Source organism: Lineus longissimus, chromosome 7 (genome assembly GCF_910592395.1).
Source record: "Lineus longissimus chromosome 7, tnLinLong1.2, whole genome shotgun sequence".
Classification (NCBI taxonomy): domain Eukaryota; kingdom Metazoa; phylum Nemertea; class Pilidiophora; order Heteronemertea; family Lineidae; genus Lineus; species Lineus longissimus.
The window spans coordinates 14,493,555-14,513,570 of NC_088314.1; the positions used below are offsets into that span (position 1 = coordinate 14,493,555).

At 36.4% G+C, this 20,016-nt stretch overlaps 1 protein-coding gene across 1 annotated transcript; it reads left to right on the forward strand.

The window, feature by feature from the left end:
* Positions 1-17,150: 17,150 nt before the first annotated feature.
* Positions 17,151-17,849, forward strand: LOC135491587 (putative nuclease HARBI1). The gene has a single exon (XM_064777559.1). The coding sequence runs from the start codon at positions 17,151-17,153 to the stop codon at positions 17,847-17,849; it is 699 nt and encodes a 232-aa protein (XP_064633629.1).
* Positions 17,850-20,016: the final 2,167 nt, after the last annotated feature.

Genomic DNA, 20,016 nt, shown 5'->3' on the forward strand with positions numbered 1-20,016 from the left:
TTCTTTCCATTCAAAGTACCTTATCTTGATTCAACTTGTTCTTTGTATACCATTGTAACCAGGGCTATTAATGCTTTCAGCCTAAGCCCTGGCAATTGTCTCAATATGTAATTTTGTTTATTTGGATTTAATAAATAATAATAATAATAAATATCTAATGCTTTCATTTTTCCGTGATGAAAATAATTAAAATCAACCGAACCAAATTCAAGCTTTAAATTTTCATACGCCTGCTTATGATAGGGATTCTTTTTTGAATTAAAATCAGGATTTCCTGGTAAAGGGATTTTAAGTTGATGTAAAATTTTTCGAAGGGTAAAGTAGACATGAAATCTAAAGATACTTTGTACTAAAGGATCCTGATGATTAATATGATTATGCCATGATACACCACAGCCAGACGTGGCGCAACATAGTGCAAATTTAAATTGGTTTTCCCAGTTATCCATGGTTGCATTTTTTAGCTCACCTCTTAGCAGAGGTGAGCTTATCCCATACCGTGGCGTCCGTCGTCCGTCGTCGTCGTCGTCGTCGTCGTCGTCGTCGTCGTCGTCGTCGTCGTCGTCGTCGTCGTCGTCGTCGTCGTCGTCCGTCGTCCGTTAGCAGGGCACGTTTCGTAACTGTTAGAGCTATTGAGTTGAAACTTGGTACACATGTACCCTTATGTAATGACACCTGGGAGACCAAGTTTCGGTCCAATTCGTTTCATGGTTTGGCCACCAGGGGGACAAACGTTAAAAGTGAAAATATGCAATATCTCCCTTAATAGTAGTCGGGAAATTTTGAAAAAAATATGGTAGGTACTTCTAGCAAAGGTGCATCATATATCGTCCGGGTTTTTGATTTGACCTCCTTTTCAAGGTCACAGAGGTCAAATGGTGTAAATTAGCCGTTAGGATGTAACGATGGCACGTTTCTAAACTGCAATGACTACTGATACCAAATTTGGTACACATTTACCCCTTAGTCAGGTGATCTCAGGGACCAAAGTTTGGTCCAATATGATTCACCACTTGACCACCAGGGGGCAAAATCCAAAAACCTTAAAAATGTGATTATTCCTTAACTTCTTGCCCGATTGCCACCAATTTGATATCATGGGTACATCTAACCACCATACAGTATATGTCACACAGGTTTTTAATTTGACCTTCTTGTCAAGGTCACAGAGGTCAAATGGCGTAAATTCGCCGTCAGGCCGTAACTATGGCACGTTTCTTAACTGTAATGACTATTGATCACAAATTAAGTACACATGTACCCCTTGGTCAGGTGATCTCAGGTACCGAAGTTTGGTGCGATCTGATTTGCCGTTTGGCCTCCAGGGAGGGGGCCAAATCCTAAATTCTTCAAAATGCCATTATTCCTAGTAATGACTTTCCCGATTGGCACCAATTTTATATCATAGGTACATCTAATTCTAACAACCATTCAATGTGTCACCCGGGGTCTTCTTTGATTTGACCTACTTTTCAAGGTCACAGAGGTCGAATGTACTGTAAATTGGCCATTTTGGGGAAATTGTAATTGCTTGGACCTACATCAAACCTAACACTACATGACACAAGACCATGCTCTTTGTCCATCTTTCCTCCACATGAGGTGAGCACAATGGCCCTGGCCATTTCATTAAATACTCTTGTACTTGTGAATACTGTGAAAATATTCTTGGAGGAGTCTTATCAGGAAAAATATCAATCGTATCGTAGTTGAAACTTTGGACCATAGGTTGATGATCCACAGTAATCTGTTGATGGATAAAAGGACCTTTGGTTAAAGAATTATTCTTATAGGTCAAAGGATACTTTACATTTGACTTATATTTTAAATAGGGTGGAAAGATCATTTATTTTAACATTTTATTTTCCAACTTTTATAATGACCTAGAGCTAAGGTTGAAATACCATCAGCTTGAATCATCCTCTTATCATCGGCTGCATCTAATGCTACTTTGGTGACTTTTTCTGTGAAAAGTTGATAGTTTCGACTTCTAAAGACTGTCATTTGTTTTTCGATAGGAATTTTTTCCAACAACACTTGTTTGTATTCTTCGAAAGTAATATCCTTGTCAATCACATTCTTCTTGACACCTTTGCATTTCTTAATTTGTTCTTGACCTTTTACATAGGAATACAATTTAGACCTTAAGCCTATAAATTCGCTGATTATATTTCCTGCTTCTTCATCCTTAAATTTCCCTATCACCTTTTTATTCGCGTCTGAAAACAGTGCATGATCTTTTGGAAAATTTGAAAAGTCATACAATTCTGCATCTTTTTGAAAGTCTTGGTACAGATCATGGGTTTCGATATGATAGACTAAAGAATCTGTATCTGTGTAGAGTAATTTTGCTTTGTGTCCATACTTTTTCATCATATGATTATAGTGAAAATTGTACATGTGTTGTTTGGATAAATCTAAGATCGCTTGACCAATATAGATAGGTTTACACAGATAAATATATGATTTTTGACGTTGGACCATCACCAGATTTTCATCGAAAACTTTATGCGCACGATAGTTGCTTGAATTTACTAATTTTCTGAGTTCTTTAGCATTAGTAGCTAATGCAATATTTTCGCGTAGTCTCACATTTTCCATGGTTTTACCAAACACACTATTATTCATCAGCTTGAAGAAGTCTTTTTCAAAGTCATTTTTCGCTTTGGCTCTTAAGGTTGTGTTAAGGTTAATATACTGCTTCAAAAAGTCAGTTTCTTCGTATGAGATGCCTCTATGAATCTTTGTGAGTATTAACCCTTGTGTCAGATAAAATTTTAACATAGTATGATGAAGAATGTATTTTGTTTTGTGGTGTAAATTAGGGATTAATTTTCCATTCAAATGCTCAGCTGCTAATGGATAATCATTATGAAGCTGATGAAGATGGTCTGGATATTCTAAATCAACCTCTAATGTGCAGGGGGTGTCTTGCCACTGGGAAAAGTCCTTCATCCATTTGAAATGTTGATACAGTAGTTTTTGATCCATAGCTACTCCATACAAGTTATTCGCATCCAAGTAGGAAATATAACTTGCAGGTTGTTTTTCATCATAGTCTTTCAGGAGTGGATTATTTGCTTTGGCATAGCGATGAGTAGCCATACACATTCCACCTCTAATTCCTTCTTCGAAAAACATGTACATATCCGAGTCTGTTAAAAGTTCTAATTTAATGTTTGTCATTTTAAGCATCGCTTGCCATGATAATCCTGGTGAGGTGTAAAACCAGGCAGGATCTAATTTATAATGCGTCATACACGTATTTCTGAAATTTTCTAGTATGTCTGAAAGTAATAGTACATCTGTTTCAAGGTAAATTTTATGGTAGTCTTCAAAGGTTTGACAGTTGAACGCTTTCCACACATGTTGTGCATGTGCATACTGTTCATCTGAAATTTTTGTGTTGTTTAAGGTTGAATCAAATGCATGCTGTTTTGGTAATGTTGACTCTTTTAATGCTTTGAAGTCAGTTATAAATTCGTAGGGATAAAATCCCTTTTGATTCACCAAGTCAAATTTGTCTTTAAAATGATGCTTCAAATTTATCTTGTCGTTATCTGGTAAATTTTTCCCAAGGGTGTCTAAAGATGACTGCATTAACCTTTAAGAATCAAGGAAGCGAATTTCAATGGACTTTTCCTCTACATCAATAAATTTACTGAAGGATATATAATTTTCAGAGTTTGACGCGATGACATTCAATCTTCCTTTTAATTCTGTCACAAATAAATGTGCATCATATCCTGAAAGATTGTGAAAATAAACAGGGATAAATTTAGGTTGACTGGGTGTATTTTTAAACATATAATTTGATGCAAGCATTGTACACAGTTCTTCAATTTTTTCTACAAAATGTGCTGCAATATTTACATCTTCATTTTCTTGCACATATGTATACATCCTATTTTTTTCTTGAATTTGTTCTTGATCAAATTGTACTTGAAATGCATAGCTGTTTGGAATATGTTCATGGGATTGAATGGTTTTTTAACCCAATTTTTTTTGTATGGGTTTTAAATAGGATTCAAAATCTGCTATGATTATTATAGGATGTTTTACCATCGCATCAAATTTTTGAAATGCTAATGTATTTTTACCTTTTTTTGGCATTGAAATATTTGACATGTCATATTTTTTACAGTGTTCCATGTGTTCTTGAAATCGTTTGTCACGAAGTTCCTTTGTGCTTGCTGAAATAACTTTCAAACATCTGTAACAAATTTTAATTTCTCCATCATGTTTTGAATGGGATGCACTAACAAGTCTTGAGAAATGTTTGATCCATGCATAATGATAATTGGCATGATCAGAAATATCTTCTATTTTTTCATTTTCTATCATACCATCCTCATGTTTGTAATAAAGCAGATTGATATATTTTTCATTCTCAACTATTTTATCTGAATTGTACACTGGTGAAATAACAAGGAAAGGTTTATTAGCTCCCTCCTTTAAAATATAGCTAAACACATTGATTGCAATCTCTGGATTATGTTTCTCAAACCTATCTATAACTTTTATTTTAACAGGATAGTCAAGATCTTTGAACATGTGATCAAACTCAGGTTTGTTATAATTTGAAACGCGTTCTGCGTTTTTCTCCAAGTTTAAAAGAGCAGATTCAACTGCATATCTAAAACACTTCTGATCTTGATTTTTAACATTAATGATCGCTTTTTTAGCCTTGATTTGAGTTGGAAGCTCAATGTAACTCGAACCTCCGAGCGGTTGGTACTTTACAGTGTGGACATCTAATTTAGTGATTTCTACAAATTTCCAATTACTTCCTTTTTGAATGAGATTTTTCAACTCTTTTAAAATATTTTCAATCATTTGTGGATAATTCAGGTCTTCTTTGTAACCTATGATATGTCGTGATCTTAATTCAAATTCTTGTTCTTGACCTTTACGCTTCATTAAAATGTGTAAAATAATGGTAATTTTTAAACTGCTCTTCTGTGATTCTTCTTTAATTTTATCTTGTAAAGTGGTTTCAACTTTCTCAAGAAACGGCTGTATCCCAATTTTAGGCAAACCGTTCATTCTATAATGGTTTGCAAAACCTTTAAAGGCTGACTTGTATTTTTTCAACTTTTTAAACCCTTCATGTTGTTCAATGAGATGTTCAAGGAAAGATTTTTCATATTGGTTTTTACTTCGATACCAATTTCTTTCGCTTTTTGAATGAGATCATATTTTAGAATACGTTTAATTGGAGGTGTACTTAAAAGTTCTTTCAATTTTTGAATAGATAGATGATGGTAATTACGATACCCACCTGCTTTCGCTTGTGCTAGCAAAGGTTGTTTGATGGATAATTTCGGTTTGACTGGTTTAGGTTGAATGTCTTGAACATTTATGTTCCCTAACATTTCATTCAGTTTTTCTTGAGGAATTTTTCTGATATTTTTAATTCCAACTCGTTGAGCCAACACCCTCTTTTCAATTTGTGTGTATTGTGAAATATTTTTTTCAATTTTCACTCCCTATTCCAAATATTAGGAATTGGTTGAAGTTTTTCTAACAATGTAGCTCTTGACAAAGAACCATAATTCTTAATCCTGTTTCTAAAGGCTAGAACCTTCAACTCATCTGTTGACAAATCAAAATTGTTAACAGGCATTGTGTTTATTTAAAGGAAAATTTTTTTAATTAAGTTATGTTTGTTTGGTTATTTTTCACATAATTTATTTTAACTTTTATAGCTACAGAATAGTTATAAAAAATAAAAACATATGTCTCCTGTTAACAATTCAAAGTTTTCAACCGACGAACTGAAAGTGTTAGCCTTCAGAATGATAAATTTTAGATTCTAAAAGAAAGAGCGGTGTACAGGATGTTCATGATTCTTAAACAAGATATACACTTGAGATTATTTAGACAATTTGTAAGTTTGTGGGGTTGTAAAATAGTTTGGAGCAGAATTTGACAGTGTGGATCAGGAGCAACCAGGATTCGACTAGGATGTTCTTGTAATTTTTTATCTAACTCAATCTTGGGAATTTTTCTGATATTTTTAATTCCGACTCGTTGAGCCAATACTCTCTTTTCAATTTGTGAGAGTTGTGAAATAGGTTTTTCAATCTTCACTTCCTCATTCCAAATATTAGGAATTGTTTGAAGTTTTCTAATCAATGTAGCTCTTGATAATGAGCCATAATTCTTAATCCTGTGTCTAAAGGCCAAAACCTTCAGCTCATCAGTCGAAAAATTTGAAGTTTCCATTTTATATATGTAAAATGAAAATCTATTAGATTATCGTTTATTTTTTCAATAATAAATTAAGCATATCAGACCAATAATCCTTTCTAATCACATCCAGCGCTTGTTTATTCTCTTTTATTTTTTCAATATAGACAAGTCTCAACATCATTTCTTTTGACCGTTTAACGGGAGGTTGTTCAAACACAATAGAAGACGTAATCTGTTGTACAAATAGACGATGATCCTCTACCATTTCAAAAGGTGTATCGTCATAGAATAAATAAGGCTGCTTTATTTTAACATGAGAAGGAATTTCCCCAAACGCTAATTGTTCAAATAGACTTTTCCATTTGAAATGTTGAGTCCATTGACAACAAAATAAAAAATAATCATGTATTATCATTTTTTATATTAATGTTAATTTCTTAAATAACGATAATAATTTGACAATAATAATGATAATAATTTGACAATAATAATGATAATAATTTGACAATAATAATGATAATTTATTTCTATAAAATAAATGAGTGATGATAATGAAAAAGTAAAAGAAATTACTACTAAAGATAAACCAAAGGATCCTAAAAAAGTAGCATGGGGGAAAAAATTAGGTGAAATTAACAAGAATCGTAAAAAAATTAAAGTGGAAGAAGAATCACAAGAAACTTCAACTCTTAATACAACCTATTATTTTACACTCCTTATTGGAGGACTTGGTTTAGCAACTTATGTATGGTATACAAGCGCTTCCATAACCAAAAATTCAAAATCTGACGTGGAACAACCTATTAAAGAAAAACAAACAAAGCCTAAATCTAAATTAGAAATTTAAAAAAAATTTTTCTTATAATAAATGAGTTCTACTATTGATCCAAAAAATATTGGAAACACGATCTATCACGCTGCTGTTTTAACAGCTTTAACTGTTGGCTATGGATTAGCTGCAAAGAAACTATTAAAATCAAATATTGGAGACCCAAGTAAACCAGACCTTATGGAAGCTGTTAAGCTCACTGGTGCAGTGACACTTGCTATTATTACAAAAGGGTATCTGGAGAAAAATATGAATTTACCAAAGGATATTACTAATTCGTTGGTGGTTCTGCCTTATTTCATGCATTTGATAGGCAGAATGCTGCAGAAGAACGAAAGCGTCACGATTTAGCTTTAGAAAAATGACAAAAACAATCTGCAACATGGTCCCAGAATAGAATAAAACATTTAGATTTCCTTGCAGAACAACGACAGAAAAAACATGAAGCAAAATCAGACATGTTAGATATGGAAGATTCTATTCGATATTACGACAACATTCATCCTAAACCGACTTTAAACCATTTTTGTATGCCGAGTGAATCTCAGAAAAAGTATAAACAAATGTACATTGCAGGCAGTGTGGTGGGATCTGCGGTGGTATCAAAATTTCTTTAAAATAAATGAGTGATGAGAGGGTATTTGAAAATCCTGTCTATGAAGATGAAGATGGAATGAATGACTATTTAGATCAACAAGCAGCGAATAATGATACTCTTATGAATGAATTGACTGGAGATATACCACGAGCTCCAAGAGTTAGTTTAATGAACGATGTGAAAATCATTGATATAAAAGAAAAAATTTTAAATGACTTTATGAAAAATGAAATGGCCAGGGCCATTGTGCTCACCTCATGTGGAGGAAAGATGGATAAAGAGCATGGTATTGTGTCATGTAGTGTTAGGTTTGATGTAGGTCAAGCAATTACAATTTCCCCAAAATGGCCAATTTACAGTACATTCGACCTCTGTGACCTTGAAAAGTAGGTCAAATCAAAGAAGACCCGGGTGACACATTGAATGGTTGTTAGAATTAGATGTACCTATGATATAAAATTGGTGCCAATCGGGCAAGTCATTACTAGGAATAATGGCATTTTGAAGAATTTAGGATTTGGCCCCCTCCCTGGAGGCCAAATGGCAAATCAGATCGCACCAAACTTCGGTACCTAAGATCACCTGACCAAGGGGTACATGTGTACTTAATTTGTGATCAATAGTCATTGCAGTTAAGAAACGTGCCATAGTTACGGCCTGACGGCGAATTTACGCCATTTGACCTCTGTGACCTTGACAAGAAGGTCAAATTAAAAACCTGTGTGACATATACTGTATGGTGGTTAGATGTACCCATGATATCAAATTGGTGGCAATCGGGCAAGGAGTTAAGGAATAATCACATTTTTAAGGTTTTTGGATTTTGCCCCCTGGTGGTCAAGTGGTGAATCATATTGGACCAAACTTCGGTCCCTGAGATCACCTGACTAAGGGGTAAATGTGTACCAAATTTAGTATCAATAGTCATTGCAGTTTAGAAACGTGCCATCGTTACATCCTAACGGCCAATTTACACCATTTGACCTCTGTGACCTTGAAAAGGAGGTCAAATCAAAAACCCGGAGGATATATGATGCACCTTTGCTAGAAGTACCTACCATATTTTTTTCAAAATTTCCCGACTACTATTAAGGGAGATATTGCATATTTTCACTTTTAACGTTTAGCCCCCTGGTGGCCAAACCATGAAACGAATCAAACCGAAACTTGGTCTCCAAGGTGTCATTACATAAGGGTACATGTGTACCAAGTTTCAACTCAATAGCTCTAACAGTTACGAAACGTGCCCTGCTAACGGACGACGGACGACGACGACGACGACGACGACGACGACGACGACGACGACGACGGACGACGGACGCCACGGTATGGGATAAGCTCACCTCTGCTAAGAAGTGAGCTAAAAATAAATTAGAATTAAGCAAAGACATAAAGGAACTGCGTAACAAACTGACAATTAATGAAAACAAAGATATATTTTTTCACTCATTAAGAGGGGATAGCATTAAACTAATGCAAAATATTAATAAAGAACCTTATTCTGTTAGATCTGTAAAAGGAGCAGGAAAAGCAGAATTCATGAGATTTTTTCAAAAATTTAATGTTGGAGAAACTCCAATACTTGAAAATGTTGGAGAAAAAACAGCTAGAAGACAATTGACTTACGAAGATGGAGCAAGATCTAGTTCATTGGATATCATAAAGTCACCTATTCCTCTGGAACCTAATGTTATCGATACTTCTGAAGATCTTGTACAAGACACCAATCTTGATACAAATGAAACAAAGTTTGTTCATGTTGACCCTAATGATGTTGATGACATTCAAGATGCCACTTTGAATTCAAACGAACCTATAACAACAAAGAATTCTGAATTAGATGAGATCATAGACTATTTCAGAAGACAGTTTAAATCTATTAAAGAAAAATATAGTCGGTCACGTGACAGAATAAAAGATAAAATAAACACATTGAGACAAAATGATGATCTTGAAATGATGCCTTTAATTGAGCATGAAGAACAAAATCTAAAAGAAATTGATGAAGCAGAATCAGATGAAGTGACTAATTTGAATGAAAGAAGTAAAAAACATTTTAAACAATTAGCTGAAAATTTTCGTGATATAGTCAATGATGCAAAAGAATCCTTAGGAGACCGATTAAAAGCTTTATTCAAATTGAAAGGCTTTAAACTTGCTACTATTGTTACTGCAGTTATTTTAACTTTATCTGCCATTGGTGCAAGTTTCGTGTATGGTATAGGCTCTTTAGTAAAACCAAGTAAATCTGGACCAGTTACACCCAGTCATCCTAATAAAATTACACAAGGTCTGATAAAATTTAAAAATTGGTTACTTTCCTTGGGTTCAAAAGCTCTATCAGCACTCCCTGGAATTCTAGGAGCCATTGTGTCCACTATCTTAAAAGCAGCTGCAGGTGTGGTAGGATTCTTAGCAGAACATGTGATTATAGCTGTCACTGTCACGATTTTAGTTGTGATTCAAATTGTAGTGAATAATGCAGGAACGATCAAACAGAGAGCAAAAAAAATTTCTTCTAAAATAAAATGAATCTACGCTTTCATGGAACAAAGAGACAATCCTTAAGGACAAGTATTAATCAGTATAAAACAGTTCGTGTCGCAAATGCTATTATTCCTACATCTTATTTTAATATTTCAAGATTTGAGAAGAATAACTATTTACAATTTGCAGAGTTAGCCCCAAGTAATACTTTTAGAAATGAGGGTTCTGTTTATATTTCTGAGGGACTTTATACCATTGACTCTTATATCAAAGCGATACAACATGCGCTGAAGAAAAAAGGTCATCAGAACAAGATGATGATCACTTATTTGGAAAACGAAGGAAAAATTGTGATAAAAGTGAAGCCTCCTTTTATAGTGTGGATCCATAAGGAATTACGTACCTTATTAGGAATTAGGTTGGAAGATGCGCGTATTATCAACAAAGTGAAAGGAGAACACCCTTGTCAATTTTTACCCCATCGAGAATATCGTATTTGTTGTAATATTGTGGATGATGGTAAAAAAATTTTAGACGGCGTTCCTTCTGATATTATTTCCACCTTTGTCGCGAAAGGAAAAAATTATGGGGATCTTGTGGAATACAGTTCATTACAAAAAGCCATGATTCAAGATCAGGATTTTTCCTATATCGAAATTGACATCAAAAATCAAAACAATGAATCCATTGAATTTAAAACCCCGTGTACCATAGATTTACTGTTAGAATAAAAGGATGGACGTCTTAGATTCAATCCCCGAACAGGATGAATTTCGTTTTGAGCAGATTGAGCAGATCAAATCAGACTTACAACAAAAAATTGGAAGACGACGTCAACTGTATAAAAATTATAAAAAAATTTCAAACATCCTTCATTGGTTAGAAACTAGCTTTTTTATCGCAGGAGCAGGAATCGCTTCGATTGGTGCAGGTGGTGTTATTACCAATATTGTTACTTTACCTTTAGCTGTTGTTTGTACTATGTTAGGTACAACAGGTAAAATTGTTGTTCCACAATTAAGGAAAAAAATGAAAAAACATAAAACAATCTGGATCCACACACAAGATCATTTAAACGATGTGAATAATTTACTCTCACGCGCGATTACGAATGAGCATATTTCTGCGAGTGAGTTTGACCTTATTATTCAGGCATATAAAAAATCCAATAAAGTTACAGAGAATCTGAAATAACTTGACTTTCATCGGTGATTAACTGTTTGGGCTATTTTAGCCAGTCAGTCTAAAGTAATGATGTAACTTTATAAGAACGTGACACTTCTTATAAAATTATACCATTTTATCCTTGCACTAATTTAAACGCGTAATACTTTTTCCCTTTAGGTTTTCCTAACGATATTATATAAATCAAGTTAGGATTCGCTTCTAAATCTCGTTTGATCAACGATGTTGAAAAAGTTTTCAGGGGCTGCAGCTTTCTATATTTTAGAGTGAGAATTAACGCTTCTCCGTGTTTGGTATTCTTCAACTTTTTCCCTACAATCTTATACCACGCGTTTAAAGGAACTTCTTTCCAAGTGATTAACTCTGATTGAGGGGGTTGAATTTTGGCATCTAATTCGCTTTCCGAAAGATAGTCCTCCTCTTCTTCCTCAGATGAATAATCTTCTATAATTTTAAGTTCATCTTCGGATGAGGAATAATCTTCTATTTTATGCTTTTTTGAATATTTAGATCCTTTATTCTTTTTTGAAGTGGCGGATCTGATGATATGAGTCATTTTCTATACAATATGAAATCTATTAGATATCGTTTTTAAATTTTTCTTTAATATTTCTCCTTTAGAATATTTAGCAGAAATAACCATGTTATAAAAGTTAGACAATTTGTGGGGTTGGGGGGTTGGGGGGTTGAAAAATAGTTTTGACTAGGATTTGACTGAAATGAAAATTAGGTCAAATCTAGGGTGAACTAGAAAGTTGAAAGTTGTAAAATAGTTTTGACTAGGATTTGACTGAAATAAAAATTAGGTCAAATCTAGGGTGAGCTAGAACCCTCACCTAGGATTTGACTAGGATTTGACTGAAATAAAAATTAGGTCAAATCTAGGGTGAACTAGAAAGTTGAAAGTTGTAAAATAGTTTTGACTAGGATTTGACTGAAATAAAAATTAGGTTAAAACTAGTAAGTTGAATAATTGTTTGACTAGGATTTGACTGAATAATCGTTTGACTAGGATTTGACTGAATAATTGTTTGACTAGGATTTGACTGAATAATTGTTTGACTAGGATTTGACTGAATAATTGTTTGACTAGGATTTGATTGAATAATTGTTTGACTAGGATTTGACTGAATAATCGTTTGACTAGGATTTGACTGAATAATCGTTTGACTAGGATTTGACTGAATAATTGTTTGACTAGGATTTATGTCGTATTCGAGAAAGACACTGTAGCATGGCATTTTGCCTGTTTAGGACAGGTCGTGGCCAAGTGTTGTGACAAACGTGTCATTGTGTTTTCCTCCGTGGGACAAGAGCTAATAAAACTACGTGTGCATTGGTTGCCAATTTATATAAGTAACGTTTTTCTGGCCAGTGTATTCGGAGATCTCGGACAGGTTGTGGATATAACTAATGAACAGGTGCAGGTACAGAACTATACAGTTGAAACCGGGATAAGATCAATCTCTATCAGAATCCACGAGCGACACAAAGGGTCAATTCCGCACAGGATCCGGACATCCGATGGATACTCAATGCTTATAACCTGCAAGGGTCGTCTTCCTCTGTGCCTCAAGTGCGATCGGATAGGGCATGTTCGGGCGGACTGCCCCAAGGACAGGAACGACCGGTCCTACGCGGGAGTCGCATCAACAACACGGGTGAAGGAGAAATACGTCAATAAACCTCTGGATCCAAGGCCAAGGAGCGTGATGTCGTCGAAGGAAACTACTCGGGTTGTTAACTACAGCAATCCGGCTTTCGAGGAAGGGACCCAAGAAGAGAGCAGGGAGACGGCAGATAGAAGAGGAAAGGGTGATGACGTGAACGGAGGAGAGATGGGTGACGAAAGTGTAGACATGAAGTCCGTGGAAGATGAAGGAGAGTCCGGGGATCTTGAGGATCAACTAAAGGAAGAGGATAGCCAGGCCGGTGACGCCCACCCCCCCGCCGCCAAGCCGAAGCGTAAGGAACGGAAGGCTAGGAAGTCGAAGTCGAAAGAAGTGGCAGAAGTCCAGGATACGGAAATGCCGGAGGCCTGGCTGTGGAGGTTGTGCCAGAAACGCAGTCCACCACGGAAACCCCTTTAGTCGAATCTCAGGTGGTCAACGCTTCTCCGTCCATGCCTTTGGTTGATAACGCGGAGGATCTTTTTTCGGGGGGGGGGAGTATTCCCCCAGGCCAGGGGTCCCCTAAACACAAGCGTTTGAGGAAGGATGGGGAGGAGGATCTCAATTTCGCGTTCGATGAGGATGGAGTGTTACAAGAGATGGACGCATCCGCTGTTTAGACTGGACTATGACTTCATATGTTATGAATATCACGCCTACGGACGATTCTCTTGAACATCGGATTATTGTTTATGCTAAAAACTCAACGGATTACCGACCGCCACGGACTGCCCACGGACTATTCTATTGGATATATCTCCCTCGGGAGTTCTACTTTGGAGCCTCAATTGTCGGACTAGAAAATGGACTATTCTTTTTGATTAACGGACACATAGTGTATGATTTCGGACTGATATTACGGATTACAACCACCTCGACTCGCCCATGGACTACGATATTGTTTCTCCCTCGGGAGTTATTAGTAAGTATGTGTATTTATATATTAAAATGTTCTTGTATTTCTAATTTTACAGTATACCATATCAAGCAAATGTCCTTATTCTCGTATTATCTCTATATTTTGTTTTATCACATATTTAAATCATAATGTTAGATATTTCTTTTGCAAGCCTTAATTGTCGTGGTCTTTCATGTTTTTCAAAACAGCGCTTGATTTCCAATTTTCTACTTAAATTTGACCTTGATTTTATATTTTTACAGGAAACTAATGTAGGTTCCCTTTCTTTAGCAAAAAACATCGAGGGGTATTTTTGTGCGAAAGCCTTTTGGTCTTTTTCATCTCAAAAAAGTACAGGTTCCGCTATTTTTATATTTTCTTCTGACGTTACCACTGGGAATTTTCATTATGATTTAGACGGCCGTCTTATTTTTCTTGATGTGGACGTCAGAGGGTTAAAACTACGTCTTGTAAATTTATATGCTCCTTCAAATGAGGCCGAACGTAGGACATTTTTCACTTCACTATATACTTGTTTCAATACAAGCCGTAAGCTCATTTTGGGCGGCGACTTTAATTGTGTTATGTCCACCAAATTAGACAAGGTTGGGGGGAACCCCGCCCGAGGCTTAGTTGGTTCGGACGAATTATTTTCTTTGTGTCGGGATTTTTCTATGTTAGATGTATTTAGATCTCTTTATCCAAAATCAGTGTCCACAACGTGGCATTCAAAAGCCGTACACTGTAGGTTGGATCGTTTTTATATTTCTAAGGAATTAATGAGTAGCGTCTCAAAATTCCTGGTATGCCCAACGCCAACAAGTATTTCTGATCACGACCTTATTATTATGAACATCGTTCCGAGTAATACTATTCACCTCGGGCGAAGTTATTGGAAGTGCAATAACTCTATTATTTTTTACCACAATTTTGTTAAAAGTTTTTACGATTTTTGGTCAAGGAAAATGACCGGGTTTATTTTGACATTAAAAAACTGGGATGTTTTAAAGACAGATATTAAACATTTTATCATACAATTTTCAAGGCGTAAAGCTAATATTTCCAAAACCGTTATTAATTCTTTAAGGAGGCAGTACTCTTTAGTTACAAAAAACCTCGTTATCTTCTTCTAGTCCTCAAGACTATAGTGATCAAATAAATGTTATTAGGGAACAGATCTCTGTTTTAAATAATAAGGAGCTTTTTGGTGTTTTTATTCGTTCCAAATGTGATTTTTTAAAAGATTCGGAGAAACCCTCCAAATATCATTTTATCAAAGAAAAAAGGCGTAGTGAGAAAAAAGTCATTGGCAAACTGGTTGTAGAAGGTCAAGTTTTTACGGACACGGAGTCCATTTCTAATGCTTTTAGGTCTTTTTATTCTCAATTATTTTTTGATTAGGGTATTGACGCTGACCTCATGAATGATTTTCTTTCTAACCTTCCTCAGCTCTCGTCTTCTGATGCAGAGCTGTGTGATGGACCTATTCTTTTAGAGGAAATTTTATCTGCACTGAAGGGCATGCAGAATAATAAATCGCCCGGTTCTGATGGTTTAGGTAAGGAGTTTTATCTAGGGTTCTTTGATCTGGTAGGCCCATTGTTAGTTTCACTTTATCGTCTTATTTTTGATGAGGGCGTTTTGTCTGAGTCCCAGCGGCTCTCTTATATATCTTTGTTGTGTAAGGATCCTAACAATTCAGAGGATATCAAAAATTGGAGGCCTATATCTCTTTTGAATATTGATTACAAAATTTTGTCCAAGATTTTGACTACTCGTTTAGGCAATGTTATGCCATCTATTGTTCATATTGATCAGACGTCCGGGATCAAAGGACGATCTATCACAGATAATTTACATTTACTACGTAACATTTTTGATTTTGTCAGCCAAAAAGATATTCCCTGTGCTTGGATTAATTTGGATTTTTTAAAGGCATTCGATAGGTGTTCACATCAATTTCTTTTCGAAGCAATCACCCGTTATGGTTTTAATGATTCTTTTACGAAATGGATTCGTATTCTTTATAATAATGTTTGTTCTTCTGTTATCGTTAACAATCATATTTCTAAATCTTTTCCATATTCACGCGGGGTACGACAAGGTTGTAGTATTTCACCTTTATTATTTGTTTTGTGTTTAGAGCCGATGGCTATTAAAATACGTAAGGAAGAGGCCATTAAAGGATTGTCCCTCCCAGGCCGGCCGGGAGCAGTAAAAAATATTATGTTTGCCGATGACGTCACTGGTGTTGTTACCAGTGACAGAGGCATGGCCTCTTTCATGAATATTGTTAAACTTTTTTGCTTTGCTACAGGGTTTTCTCTCAATCTTATTAAGTCCAAAGGGTTTTTTCTTGGGAAGTGGAAGTCGCGGAGCGACCACCCCTTTGGCATTTCTTGGCCGGACAGAGTAAAATTGTTGGGTTGTCTTTTTGGGTATACAGTTTCACACGATGATGTTTGGGGTCCTATTTTTAATAAGTTTGTCAAGGTTCTTAATTTTTCTAAATTGTCGGGTCTTACTCTAAAACAGAAATCTATGATTATTAATACGTTTGCTTGTTCGAAAATATGGTATACTGGTAGTGTTTATTTCATGCCTAAATGTTATATTGATAAATTCCAAATAGCCATTTTTAAGTTTCTCTGGCCTCGTGGCCATTTTGAGCCTTTGGCTCGGTCCACTCAATTTCTTCCCTTTTTATCCGGCGGTCTCGCCATTGTAAACATAGCACTAAAATTATCAGCCTTATTAATAAACCACATGTGTACTTATATTGTTAATTTTGATACCGCCTGGCACCCTTTCACCAATTACTGGTGCGCCTTGCACTTTCAGAAATATAATAAGAATTTATGGTCAAACTCTTCTCCTCATAATTCCCTTTCATCACCTTTTTATCAAAAAGCCATTAAAGACTTTGTTCACTTAAAATCTATTTTTCCAAAATTTGATCACACTAAAGCCTCTGTTAAAACAATGGCTGGTATTTTAGAATGTTCCTTTAGTCTAAAGGTACACCTTTAGCCTATTGTTCTCATGTAAAGTCACCCTTTCGCGATTTTAGAATGAACCTTTCTTTGCATCAAAAAGTTGACCTTTTCTCTCTCCCTTTCGTAAGGTACGCATGGTTTTTAAAATGTTCCTTATCTAAAAGTTGACCTTTATTTTGGCTAAGGAATTCCTTTATTCCTAAGGTTGGTCGAGACCAACCTTTGAGTCTCCCTTTAGCTTGGTGTAGACTACCAGCTCTGTCATTTTGCTCGCGACGTTCAAACTATCAGCATGGGAGACTACATACGGAGGGTCCAGAATATAGAGAGGCTGCAGATTGCTGCTCGCCCACGAATTCCAAGGATTCGTCACACTATTTATGTGGATCCAGATGTACGAAGGAATGATGAACAATTCCGAAAACGTTACCGTTTTGCCAGGGAAGGATTCAGGCAAATTCTCGATATGTTTCGCGACAATTTACCCGAGCCAATTGACAATCGTGGAAACCCAATCCCACCGGAAATTCAGGTGAAAGCAGCGCTGCGATTTTATGCCACAGGAAATTTTCAAATTGTTGCTGGGGATTTGACCGATATTTCCCAACCTTCACTTTCAATAATTGTTGTGAAAGTTTCAAACGCCATCGCAAGGAAACGACAACAGTTCATTAGGATTTCAGAACAGGAGGCTGCAAGAGCCATGCAGCGCAAATTCAAAGATATTGCTGAATTTCCGTACGTAATCAGCTGTGTAGATGGTGTCCACGTACAAATTCAACCCCCGCCTGTGGAGAATAAGGAAATATATCGTTGCAGAAAGAGCTTCATGTCATTAAACGTGCAAGGCATTTGTGATGCCGACCTCCGTTTCATAAATGTTGTTGCCAGATGGCCAGGTTCCACCCACGACTCGCGCGTCTTCGACAACAGCTTGATTTTCAACAGATTTGAAAATAACGAACTATCAGGTTTACTGCTCGGTGATTAGGGATACCCGTGTCGACCATTTTTGATGTCACCTTTCCGCAACCCAGTTGGTCAAGCAGAAATACGCTACCATCAGGCACATGTTAGAACCCGTTCAACGGTTGAACGTACATTTGGAATCTGGAAGAAGCGGTTCCCTTGTTTGAAATTCGGGATACGCTGCAAAATCTCCACAGCAATGAAGATAATAGTTGCAACCGCTGTCCTGCACAATTTTGCCAGGGACATAGGGGATCCTGACTTTGAGCGTGATGAAGATGACGATGATGAGGATGAGCTTCAGCTAAATGACGATGCACTTGGTAATGCAGTGAGACAGACAATTGTACAACAATATTTTCTGTAGTTATCAGATTTTATCAGTGGTTCACTGACAGTACACCTCGCTGTTCAGATGACATTTACCAGTGGTTAATTCATCTGAGAGTACATTTGGTACAAAGAATAACTGGATTCATTTGAACCACTGGAAGCAGGAGAATTAATTCTGTCCTGTAACTTTTGGACAAAGTCCTGTTGCATTTTCAACAGTTTCATACATTCCTCGTGTTCATCCTCTTCAAATGCCATATTCTGCCTCAGATGTTTAATGTGCATGTCATGTTCCGTTTGTTGCATCATGAGTGCCCTGTCAACAGCTGACATACTAGTGCTGGAATGTTCTGATGAAGGCATCGATTCAGATGTGTTTGGACGTTTTGATGTGGTTTTCCCTCCTTTCTTTGGCTCTGAGGCTGCCGGCTTAGGTTGAGGTGTTGTCAAGGATGGGGTGGGGCTGTCAATTACGACACTTAATGGTGAATACTCCAGTTCTTCTACATTGGCATTTCCTTCGGATGTTGAAGGCTCCATCAATAAGACATTTGCATCTGAAATGTTTAACAAGGTGTATCAATTTAAACATTCTCGATCAAGTAGTGATGAAACGTACCACATTTGGAGAAATGTTTGTAGAGAGCTGTAATAGATTGCAAAAATAAAGATACATGTATCTGATACTGAACGTGTAACGTACCTTGTTTATGGTGACCAACGTCATCATCAAAATCATTGTCCAGTGGATCCAGCCCATCGCTGCAGAGTGAGGCCACCATGTGGGACGTGTCATCTGCTGTTGCGTCTGGATCGATAGTGCCGCCACCTGTCTGCCTTCGATCTTTCTTTTCCATGCTCACATCCTTCTTAGCCTTCGTCTTCAGATTATCCCAGACCTTTTTGAGGGTTTTAACATCAGCAGGCTGTATCCCCTTCTGCGAGTTAAAAGCTGCGGCGATGCGGTCCCACGCTTGGGACTTTGCCCTTTTCGCCTTCGATGTATTTTGTTTGACATCCAGGATGGACTTCTCCTTGACCAGTATCGTTGCTACCAAATTCTTCTCTAGCTCCGAAAATATTCTGCGTGTCTTTTTCACTGATGCGCCTTTTCCCTGTGTTTACTCCATCGCCATTTTACTACTACTGGGCCTAGTGCCACTAGCAGACGACAGAACACTGCTTGGCAAACATCTGTTGCATCATTCCCATTGTGCACTGATGAGATAATCGGTTAAAGTTACGCCTTTCGTAAGGAACACTTACAAAATGTCCTCAAAAAGTGGACCTTTCATTAAAGGTGTACCTTTACAAAGGAATTGCATTAAGTCGGTTCTAAAAACGAAAACCAAAATGTGTACCTTATGGAAGGGACACCTTCCGAAAGGAGACCTTAGCAAAAGTTAACCTTTGGCCAAAATAAAGGAACATTCTAAAATACCAGCCTATATATTCCATGCTACTTGGCACAATTACAAAGCCCCCACGATGTATTACTTTGTTTCCATCTATTAATTTTAAAAATGTATTTATAAACCTGCACGATCAGTTTATTGACCCCGCTTCACGGGACGTTTCGTACAGACTGATCGTGCAGGTATTACCCGTTAATAATCAAATATTTCAATGGTCTCGTGGCCAATATGGGCTTAGGCCTTGCTCTTTTCATTGTGGTTTTGGTCACGAGACGTATCAACATTTATTCTATTATTGTACTCTTGTAAAACCATTAAAGTCTTTGCTAAGTGATTTTTTCTCTCTTTTTGATATAAAATTAAAATTCGAACACATATACCTATTAAATATCTATGTTAAAGATCCTGGATAGGAGTTAATAGTTTCCCAGTAGGATGTGA

Bases quoted from the DNA above. Each gene is read 5' to 3' on its own strand.
- LOC135491587 (XM_064777559.1), top strand. From the start codon at position 17,151: ATGGGAGACTACATACGGAGGGTCCAGAATATAGAGAGGCTGCAGATT.